The following is a 12,334-nucleotide window of genomic DNA, read 5'->3' as shown; positions in this document are numbered from 1 at the left end:
AATTAGAAGAAAAAGAAACTTTTCCCATTTGGAGAAGATACTTCATTTTAGGGTTCCTACTGTCCCCTCAAATATCTATTTCAACTCTTAAGTGGATACCACCTTACCTCCCATTCCAGTAGGTGTGACCATGTGACTCACAAATGGCCAATGATGCCAAGTATCACATGGCAGTGGTGCCCACTTAATCTACTTCCAATGTCTGTACAGAGCAGCAAACTATCACTCTTCCAACTTTATCTTGGACACTGTTAGGATTTTCTCCAAGTAAATCAAACATTAAGACTCAAAATATATTCATCATTTTCCAACCATACCAACCTCTTTTCCTGATTTTGATATTTCTTTTAATGGTACTAAAATCACGCTTAAGCTCAAAACCCTGGAGTTTATTTTTTCTCATTTCTTTTTCTTCCTCTTCTCCCCTACACACAATTGAATCATCAGTGCTGCACCCTCAAGCCCTCTTACAATTTAATCTTCTATTTTTATTTCAACAGCTGCTAGTGTAATATAGGTTCTCCTTGGGCAGTTAGCTATAAAAGCCTCCTAACTGGTAAGCCTGCTTCTAGGCTTGTCTCTGCATTAAGCATGATGTTTACTCGATGAAATTTTACTAACTACCTCTTAAACACTCAGCATTGTGTTGGGTACTCATAATACATCCCACCGACAGGTCATCTTCCTGAATTCTAGTTCTGACAGTGTCAACACCCTGCTGAAAACCTACAATAACTATCAAGTGCCTCATTGGACACTGATGTATTTTTTCATTTTGGTGTCTCCTTACCTCTGCAGACTTGCATCTTCCTATTCCCCTACATCTACCCATCTTTTCAGAAAAGAGCAGTCCCTGATGTACCTTGTGCTTCTTCCGTTTCCCTTATGACTTTGTTAATTCTGTTCTCTCTCTGGAATAACTCCCTTAACACCATCTTCAAAAATGGTGAATAGGCTAAATTCACCTTTAATAATTAAAATGTAAATGGCTTTTTTGATGTTTTCATTATATTCTGGTTGCACAGAAAATAAACAGTTCTTCCTTAGAGACTCCTGAGACCCAGCTGAGGATTTAACAATAAAACATTTAAAGCCTGGTCTTATAGGGTTGTGGATATTTTTATAATCCTTTTACTATTTAATTATGACTTAATTATTGAAGGCTTCATGTTACAGACAAAAATCCTTTGAAAACAATTAAGCATTACTGTATCTAGTTCATGGAAGAAAGGAGGTTCTACTCATGGCAGACATTGATACAGACAGATTAAAACTAAAATAGCACCAGAACAGCTTAGGTAGTAAGAACTTGAATTTGTGATGTCTTGCTGCCATCCATTCCTTTAAAATGTTTCACACCAATGTCTCACTTTGAAGAGCAATATATTGTTCGCCAATATCTTAATTTACTCAAGTTGATTATTATATTGAAAGGAGCACATCAGAGAACCTGGGTGGCTCAGTGGTTGAGCACCTGCCTTTGGCCCAGGGTGTGATCCTGGAGTCCCGGGATCGAGTCCCACATCGGGCTCCCTGCATGGAGCCTGCTTCTCCCTCTGCCTGTGTCTCTCTGTGTATGTCTCTCTCTGTGTCTCTCATGAATAAATAAATAAAATATTTAAAAAAAATAAAGGGGCACATCCAATGGGAAGTATGTCACACACACTAAGTCTACTGTGAGCTCCATTAGGATAGTGATTACTACTTTTTTCCTCAAAATCACCAATATCAAAATCTACCGGCAGTGTCTGCTCATTGTGTGGTGCCCCAGATCCCAACTCTGATCCACTAATTCAGAAACTCAAAGGGTGAAGACTCTATTTAAACAGCTCTCCAGGTCACTTTTATGTAGGTGGATTTTGGGAACTGCTGCCCCAAGCTAGAGGTGGATTGCTTGTTTATGGGCAAATATAAATTTTATAGGATGCAGAGGCACTTCATAAAGCCCAAGAAAATGCTAGACTCCCTCATGCCCACTACAAGTGCCCATCCCTTCTTCAAAAAAAGGGAAAAGAGAACTTTCCAGAGCTGTCAAAGAAAGGATAGCACAGAGGTTATAAGTGGTTTGGCGCTGGCCTCACACAAACTGCCTGTGTTTAAATCCCAAAGCATGCAACTTACTATTTTAGTGAGTTTGGACAGCTTACTTTTTCATGCCTAGATTTCCCCATCTGAACAATGGGGACAAGAACAATACCAATTACCTGGAAATACACAGTCAAAATATGTGAAGCAATTGTAACAATTCACAGTGGTAGCTGCTGAATTATTTAAAGCTAAATATAACACTATTGCTAATGAGACTGAATGTGGTTAGACAAGTGCAGAAAAAATGACTATATTCACCTAGACTTGGGTTGCAACTCTTGCAACGTTAGTTTTAAACAACAAACTCCCCCAAACCAAAATATTTTCAAATTAATTACTGTATCAAGAAAATAAAGCTTTCAGCATCAGGCTAGGTGTCACTATGTTTGGTAGCATTTTCAAAACAAGGGGGTTTTCAGTAAGGCGTTGGGGCAGAACAAATTTGTTCAGTGTCTACAGTGGAAATAAGGGATTCCTTCAGCCCAATCCAAACAGTAATCCCGCTGGTTCACAGAAGATAAACATCAAGAGACAATCAAACCTTTAGCTCAGACTCTCGCTTTTTCCCCTGCTTTTCTGCATTTCTCACCTCTGGGGACTCGGGACAAGCTGCCAGCAGACCCTCTATGCCCTTACCCTATTAGGAAGAACTATTGCATTGGATGCAGGAGCTGAATCTAATTCATAAGCAGCATTTCCCATAGGCAATTCTCACGAGCCGGTTTAACACCTTGGGTGAAGTTGGATTCACAATCACAGGATTATGAGGCGTGCATCAAGCAATGTAAGAGAAAAGTTACAATAAGAAACCCTGAAAGATGACTGGAACTCAGAGTGTCACCCTCCCTTAGTCCTAAGTGCCCAGAAACTAGAAGAGACGGCCCAGAGGCTGATTAGATGGCCATGTGGAGAGAGATGAAGAGGGAACTGGCATTAAGTTTGCCATGAATGTGATCAGGGTACACTGTAAAACCAGAGATTCTAAACTTTGGAGTCACTATTTTCAATTAATTCAGATTAACTCTAGTTCACTCTTAACAGTACCGTAAACTAAAAAGTCATCCTGGTAGTAGTCACAAGATAATGGGAACTGAGTGAAGTACAAGGCACTTAACCTTCATAAATGCAAAAGTTAAGCTGGAAATGTTTCCCTCATGGCCAAAATATGTAGCAAATACAATGAAACGGTTTTTATATAAGGGTAGTACATGGAATCAGCTACTCAGAGTTTAACAGATGCTAAAAACTGTGTTAAAACAATTCCCTTTAGGGGATCCCTGGGTGACTCAGCGGTTTAGCGCCTGCCTTCAGCCCAGGCCCTGATCCTGGAGTTCCAGGATCGAGTCCCACGTCAGGCTCCCTGCATGGAGTCTGCTTCTCCCTCTGCCTGTGTCTCTCTCTGTGTCTCTCATGAATAAATAAATAAAGTCTTTAAAAAAAATTCCCTGTAAACCTTTACATTCTATACTTTATGAATGATAGTAATAAGGCATAGTTTGTATGTTTTTGACATTCCCGCAGGGGTAAAAATTACAAATTACATAAGCTAAAAAGATACTAGCATTTTAAAAGCTTATTTTACTACAGCAAATTAATCTTAGAGAAGATTTGGTTACTTTTTTTTTTTTAAAGATTTTATTTATTTATTCATGAGAGACATGGAGAGAGGCAGCAACACATGCAGGGAGCCTGACATGGGACTTGATCCTGGGACTCCAGGATCATGCTCTGAGCTGAAGGCAGATGCTCAACTGCTGAGCCACCCAGGAGTCCCAAGATTTGGTTACCTTAACAGCAGTATTGTATAAAGTTTCAAATCCCTGTGTGAATATAATAACAAATTTATAAAAATGTGCAAGAGGCTAAAACAAACATTTGATATTTAGTTTGTTTCAGGAAAAACTTAAATGGGATACGAGAAGACGAACATTTTGGTGTTTGGTATTTGTGGCTTAATGTGCAGACTTCCTAGAGAACATCTTACAAATATTACCCATGTCTATCTAGTGTTGTTTATAAAGGTGGGTTTGCAGCAATTACAGAGAAAGGTACAGGTCATGAGGATTTACAGAAATTCTGATTCCTGTGCTGCCCAGATGGGTGTGACATTCCCTATTCTGTGGATAGACACACCACATATGGCACCAAGGAATTGTGCTAAGATGGCACAGCTCAAATGAAAATTTATAACATCTGAACATGGAGAGTGAAGTGAGTTGCTAGGGCATTCTCTGTACCACTCGGTATGGTATGATTACCACGCAAACACAGGCTATCTCTCTTCCACTTATTTTGTTCAATAATCTCTATTTTATCTGTGTGTATCTGTTTTTTGTTTGTTTGTTTTGCTTGGTTTTGTTTTTTACTCAAGGTGCTATGGAAATAGATTTAAACTAGGTGTAATTCCTACTCTCAAGTGGCTTACAGTATAGGAGGAGAGAGAAAAGTAAACAGTCACCATAGAGAATGTTAGCTGCTAGTGACTAACATATATAATTGGCAGAGTGAGAAAAAAGGATAGTGCTGTCACTTTTTTTTTGTTGTTAAGATTCATTTGTGTTAGAGAGAGAGAGAGAATGCGGCGTGAGGAGGGGCAGCTGGAGAGAAAAGGAAAATTGCAAGCAGACTCCCCCACCAGGCGTGGAGCTGACACAGGGCTCGATCTCATGACCCTCGATCTCATGACCTTGAGATCATGACCTGAGCCGAAACCAAGAGTCAGTTGCTTCACTGACTGAGCCACCAAGGTGCCCACAGTGTGGTCACTTCTATTATTGGAGATAAAGAGCAGAAATGCCAGGAATCACTTTATACAGAATGGAATGAAGGGTCTGAATCAAACGAAGCCTAGTAGATGGTCAGTAGATAGAGCAGGAAGGGTCTGGGCCTAAGCACAGCAGCAGGAAACAGCCAGATGAAGCTGTGGAACAGCAAGAAATCCAGGTCAATGAGGCCCTGGGTGCTGAAAGTCAGAGAGGAAGTAGCTTAGAGCAAAGAGAAGAGATTCCAGATACAGATTTCAAATTAGAGAACAAATGACATATGGTTAATCATATACTTCATAGCTCATAGTATCTGGAGTGAAGATCCAACATACATCCTTTAAAGCCCATCAGAAAGCAATATGTATTAGTTTTAGTACAAATGTCATAAATAACCAAATAAATAGACTAGATATATTATAGAAATAATATAGATATATTATTTTTTCAGATACATCAAATCATTTTTCCTTAGTGCTTAGTATCTTTTTGTTTTTAAAAATTTCTTAAAAAGTAACATTTTTTTTTTTTTAAACACACACTGTGTATGAAAGGTTAATTGTAATAAACAACTTAAGGAAAAATTGCAATTTTCCATCTAGGATTACTGTTTATGAAAAGAAATCACTAAAAGCAGCAGCATATTAATGTTCAGATGTCATTAGCCTTAGAGAGGTGTTTAGTATGGATGGCAGTGTACTTGAGAAGGTAGCTTTTTTAAGGGAAAAAATAGACTAAAACATTTTCTACTTGAATGAAGATGTAGTAAGGATGGATTAGATTCTATGTAATTCAGTTTCTGTAACTAGAAAACAACCAGAAAATGAAAGAAAAAAATCTACTTCTTAAAATCTACGTCTTTAAAAATGGTTTTCATATCTCAAGGAGCTCCAGCTGTCTGTAAGTACCAAAGAGTTTTCACACACATTATGTCATTTTGAAATGGCATAGATGATTATTCTGGTTTTTTTCTTTTTTGCAGCATTTTCAACCCACTGTTCACAAAGATTAAAAATAACAAACAACAACAACAAAAACAAAAAATCCAACCATGTATAGAATGTGTACTCAGAAATGTGAGTCTGTAATTCAACTTGTGCTCACATAATTCTCATTTGGGCCCATGTACTCTGCATTAACTACTATTTTCTTTGAAATATAAAAGTCAAGGGATCTTGCTTTGAGATAGATATTTTACATTTTACAACAGCCAAGAATCTAAGCCATTTAGGAACAGTAGTTGCTGAAAATTCTTAAAAGATTTTATGACTAATGAATAATACTTGTTAGGAATTGCTGCTAAAACTGGGCGCACTTCTGACTAGGATATCAAACCGTCTGCCTCCATCTAGTTCAGAGAACTTTTGTGGATGACAGATTTCTCATTATCCTTCTTCATTTTTCCTCACCATTCTTTCCTCTCCTTCTACCCATACTGTTATCACAACTGGTAGTTCCAATGACAAAGTGCCCAGATCATCATGCAAAAGAGGTATTTTAATTTTATTTATTTTTAAATATATCTTGGGGAGTCCAAATCCAGGCTTTACAGGCTGATTAGACATCTTTTTTCAGTGTAGTCTGAGGACCTGCAGTAGGTCTGAGAGGAAATCCAGAAGTTTCTATTTTTACCCAGTGGCCCAAAAGATTCCTATACACACTAAAGTTTCAGAAGTAACTCTCTCCCTGCACAAAAACTCCTCTGTGGCATATTAAAAAGGAACATATTAAGATCATATTCAAATTTTTTGAAAGAGTAATTAATTATTTAAAAAGGAAAGATCAAAGCCTATTTTTCTCAGTGATAAAATACTTGGATTGACACTACTGGTAAGTTAACTTTCAAAGGAAAATTATGGCTTCACTTTGGTATACCCATCAAACAGGTCAGCATGTAATGATACAGCTACATAATACCTAGTATAACGGCAATTCCTCTCCTTAAGTTCTATAAATATTATGCTAAATATTAAGCTTTTAAATTTGATGAAAGTTTTGCTAGAATACACTGTTCAAATATAATAAAGTATGATTCAAATAAAATGGTTAGCAGATGATGTAAGACCAGGGTAAATATCATATATTGTCGTATCTACCTTGTTTACTTTTCTATATCCTAGATTCAGAACATCTTGTGTTGTTTCTTCTTTTAGAGATTTGTTTATTTTAGAGACAGAGAGCAAAAGCAGGGGGAGAGGCAGAGAGAGAGGGAGAGAATTTCCAAGCAGACTCCCTGCTAAGCACAGTCTGACATGGGACTCAATGTGGGGCTCAAGCCCAGGACCCTGCAATCATGACCTATGCCAAAATCTGGAGTCAGCCATTTAACCAACTGGCCACCCAGGTGCCCCTAGATTCAGAATATCTTGAAAGAAAGTGCTGTCTTTCTTCTAGTGCCTAGTAGAGCAGAGACTACAGAAGACATGTTCATTTAGTAAATGTTTGTTGATGGACGAATAAATGGATAGCTGGAAATTCTCTCTAGAATGCATATACATAAATCACCTCAGAAATTCAAGAAATAGTATTTTACTATATATATCTATAAAAGAAAGATAATGAATATAAAAGGATTATCTTTAAAAATAAATAACAAACATCCATTTTCAGATTTTAGTCAGTTAGTAAAGTACCCAGAAAATTTAAATAAGCTTATACATTTTTATGTAAGATAACCCAAGACATACTTCTATAGTTGTACAAAGTTACTATTTATAAGACATCTGTCAGAAAGAGAAATTGACATTCCAAGATGCTAATGAACTAGTCCATGTTCAATATGGTAGCTATTTATTAGTCAGGAAAAAAAAAAAGTAGGTAAGGAATATAAGGTCAGAAAAACTTGAAAATGGGAAGAAAAAGGTTTTGTTTAACTGTATTTATTGCACTAACCCTTTAAATCCAAAACCAATTATAAACATTGTGGTGCTCTCAATAATTTCCCACTGTGTGTGTAAATTTGAAATGGCAATTTCAATTTTTATTTCACCAAGACAAGGAAGAAAATGGAATTGAATACTAATTAGTATATGTGTGTCATACACCTTAAAGATTAGGGGAATACTGTGCTCATTATAAGTGAGTTTAAGCAAAGTACTCAAATGTTTCATTTGAAGTATGAATATAAACAAAAGAATTAAGTGACAAGGGAAATTAATAATGCTCAGACAGAAAATTGAGTACATGAGTAGACTTTCCAGAGCCTCTTAGATATGATTTTCCTTTAAGAAAGGGATACACTTTTCTTTTAAACAAATAACTTAGAAAATAAGACTTTATTAAAGAATAGCGTAACATAACATAATAACTTTGAACATAAACTCAGAATACTTATTAAATGACAATTGAGAGTTTTCAGCCTTTCTTCATTGTACACAAGGCTTTTTCATTTAATATAAAAGCCTTTTTTATTTACTTATATTGCTTTTCTCTGAAAGTTCATTATCATTGTCAGACTAAAGTAGAATGATAACAATAAAAAAAGAATAATGAAAGATCCTCTTAAAAGTAAAAGAGGTATTTAATTATTCTACTTAAGAGCTAATAAGGTTATATTTAGTTGAAATTTCTCTAAGAGTCAACCAATGTCCTGTTCCATTGAGGTTATTTCTACCTATAATTACTGGGATAAAGAGAACTCAAAGTGAATTTGTACTTTGAAAGGCAGAATGATGCGTAAGTGAAGTAGGCAATGAAAGGGACAAAGTAAGTGAAAAGTCAGGACATGAAACATTAATAAGGTGTTTCTCAGAGAAAACAACTGCAAAAGTATGTTATCTATGGTTTATCGAAACATGGCAATGAGCGAAGTTCGCAAACATCATTTGCCAAACTGAAACCCTGACGCAATCTTGCGACATCATCTCACCTCGTTCTGCAATTTCTGCTATGAATCTTAATTTCTATAGTTTTATCGTGGTTGCAATCCCCAAAATGAATTTCATAACAGTTCACTAGGGCGATTTAAAAAACTGGTCCCTGCAATGATTTTTAACAATTTTATTGTGAAGCATTTTTTGTTGTTCTACATCAATTTTAGACCTTAATTTTATATTCATTCCTCTGGGATCAAAATTGTATAGATATGCCATGTCCACTATCTGGAATTCTCTTTGCACATGAAGCTAAAGATTAGAAACATCAAGTGTAATTTAAGAAGCAATTTCTCCAAGTGCATGCAAAAACAAACTCATAAGACAAAACAATATCAGGTAGCCACATGGAGCCATATAGATAAAAGAAATGTATATAGGTAGGATATGTAAAAATTTGTAAGAAATTTGAACAAAGGAAATATCTGAAGGAGATTTTGGCCCAGTTCCTAAAGTAAGGAACTCCTAGTACTTGGCCATAAATCAATTTCTCATTCTATTAAATTCCTGTAAAGCAATTCCTGCACATTGCACCTAATAATGTCAAATCACGGATTTCTGCATTAAAAATTATCCCTGACTCAAAATATACAGTAAACAAAATAGCTCAACTACTTAAATCAGAATTCTGTAATAGCTCCTTGGAATAAGCCCCAAAACTTTGAGTATGGATGAATCTTTATACATACATAATGCACACACTTATTTAAACATGTATACAAGTCATGATTTTCTATATGGTGTTCCCCAGATTCTCACCTAGCATCTTTGATCATGCTGTTCCATAGACTTTTAGTCTCTATTAAAAGCCATTTTCTAAGGCCTACCTAAAAAGCTATTCTCCCATAAGGCTTTTTCATGATAATTAATTATGTTTTCCACTAAACCCATCGTAAACTGGGTTTTCCTTCTCTTTACCACACATCAGTGACTTGTTAGATGTTATTAATGTGCTCTTCCTATCAGGGGTATCATCTTTCACAGAAATCATGGTTTAATCACCTTTTCTGTCCTCCTAATATGTAGTTTACTATCTCACTTCGGCTAAGTGGAAGTGTTGAACTGGATAAAATAGAAGTTTCTAGTATTACTGCTATCCACCCATTTTAGGGAAAGCACTATCTTAGTATATCATGTTTTTTCTCTCTTTGAAAAAAAAAAAAGCTGGCTAATGATAATAAACAAAACAGTATGAAATGAAACAATTATTGAAAGAAGGTGCTGAGGACATTTGAGGTATTCTTATAACCTACTGTATAATTTACATTCTTTGCGTGCATGTGAAACCAATCCAGTGACAGGGAAAGAAAAGATGTAATTTTTATTTTCCTCAAGTGTCAAAAGTTGCTGCTAAATGTTAACACTAATGAACATATGGCATATGTAAAAACCTCCTTCTTTGATATGTACCTTAAAAGAGTAATATTTACAGTCCAAGAATTTCAACATTTTTAACCCTCTTAACATACTTTTTCAGTCAATGTACATATATCCCACGGTTTCAGATTTTATACCCAATTTGGACTCAACAAAATCATTCTGTCCTTCGTGACCATGAAGAAAAGTCACCCTTTGGGTTCTGACTTGTATTCTTTCTGAAATGATTCTGGTCATTCCTTGGTAGTCCCCTTGTCCCATCCCATGTGTTACCTGAATCCATGGCCATCTGTCATTTTCTGCAGCTGTCCATGCATTTATAAGCCCCTTCTTATTGAGACGTGCATAGTAGGGATACCATTTCTGGAGTCCAAAAAGAGCTCGGTGGGTAGAGGAAGCTGTGATTTGCTGATTTGATATGATTCCACCTTCAATTCCCAATGGGCCCGAGCATTCTGGGAACAAATGAGGGAAAAATGTGAATGTATCAGAAAAAATTCACTCCTGAAATGTGGCTTTTAGAGTTGATAGGAGATATCTTAAAAATAAACTTAATTTGTATCATCATGCCTTTTGAGCTCCACTTTCTTTGCAGATCTGTCATTGATCTCCACATGAAGAAAATAATTCTTCTGCATTGAGGGTGGCACTTAATGGATACTGTCCTTCTGCATTATAATTGTGCATTATGCACTGTCATTCCTTGGCTGTTGATCATATCAACAAAAGTGTAATACGCTTAGAGGGACTATCTCATATTTTATATTTTCAAAAATTAGCATACCTTTTAAATTTTAAGCCCTCAATAAATATCCTTGATCTATGATTTCTTGACTAGTCTACATCTGAGTTTTGTGTCAAAATCATTTTCATACTGACTTAGCATTTCTCATTACTATAAATTTTTTTAACTTAAATTTTTATAAACCTCATCAGGTATACTTCCAACAAAAAGGGCAATGTGTAAATCTGTCAACATTTGATAATAATAACTTGTAATGCTATAAGTAATAGAAAACATGTAGACAAATTATTTTAATAAAGTAAGCAGGTAAACTCTGACATTATACATAACTTATGTACACTAATAAGTAAATCAAGATATTAAAATATTTATATTTTAATATTTTAAATTCAAAATTTAGAACTATACAGATAGGTATTTTGTGCTTACATTTTAATTCTTTTTAAAATTTTTTCTTGACATTTGCAACTTGGACACTTATGAAGAATTCCTTAATAAAATTGTAAAATTCTAACATCAAGGCATAATATAATTCAAATGTGTTCTCAGATATTAAGTGCATTTAGATTTTAAAATTAGAAATGGAGGCAAATGCATCTAAAAAGCACATATATTTTTATATATATCTGAATGTCTTATTTCATAAAAGTTCACCACAAACTAGATTTTTTTTAAATTCAGTTTTGAAAATTCAGAATAAGTAACATTATGATAAAATGAAAATTAATACCTAGTTTTCTTAATTTCAGTTATAAATTTAATACTCAACTTTTTGTCAAATTAAATTTGTATAATATGACACTCTTGTTATAAAATATGGTATAGTAATTTGTCAGAATACCTAAAAATATGAAAGGAGCACACTGCATTTATTAATTATCAGTATATATAAGTCAACTTGGTCAGTGATTGTCACCAAGCATATTTTGGATTTTTTTTAAAGATTTTATTTATTTATTAATGAGAAAAACATACAGAGAGAGAGAGAGGCAGAGACACAGGCAGAGGGAGAAGTAGGCTCCATGCAGGGAGCCTGATGCGGACCCGATCCCGGGACTCCAGGATCACACCCTGGGCCAAAGGCAGGTGCTAAACCGCTGAGACACCCAGGGATCCCCATATTTTGGATTTTAATTAATACTGAAGCCCAATATTTGTCAGCATTAAATGTTTACACTTAGATTGAGGATGGAAATATGAAAGAAAGAATTTTGCAGTTGGATTAAAATATTTTAAAAAGTTACAAAGATGTTTCTCATTGGTAATCATTCTTTTATTAAGCACAAACATGTTTCTCTTTTCTATTTCATCCTCAGAGAATAAGAAGTTCTAATCACATTAACTACTAATATTTCTACAAGGCTTTGAAATCTTGAAACACTTTTTATAAAATGGATGGAATTATGTGGATAAGTAATCATCTTAATCAGACTTTATTAGTAAAGATGGCATTAGTACAGCAAAAAATTGCATCTTTGTAATTGATTACT

The 12,334-nt window shown here is 35.1% G+C and overlaps 1 protein-coding gene across 2 annotated transcripts in view; it reads right to left on the bottom strand.

The window, feature by feature from the left end:
- EDIL3 (EGF like repeats and discoidin domains 3) overlaps positions 1–12,334 on the bottom strand; it is a 393,873-nt gene that overhangs the window by 118,666 nt on the left and 262,873 nt on the right. For both annotated transcript variants that reach the window (XM_041753350.1, XM_041753351.1), the window contains one exon: positions 10,373–10,554. In XM_041753350.1, the coding sequence (XP_041609284.1) occupies positions 10,373–10,554 (182 nt within the window). The remainder of the gene's footprint in view (positions 1–10,372; positions 10,555–12,334) is intronic.

The sequence above is a fragment of the Vulpes lagopus genome, chromosome 4 (genome assembly GCF_018345385.1).
Source record: "Vulpes lagopus strain Blue_001 chromosome 4, ASM1834538v1, whole genome shotgun sequence".
NCBI lineage: Eukaryota > Metazoa > Chordata > Mammalia > Carnivora > Canidae > Vulpes > Vulpes lagopus.
The sequence above is the reverse complement of the archived record's forward strand: the minus strand, read 5'-3'. Positions and strand labels throughout refer to the sequence as shown.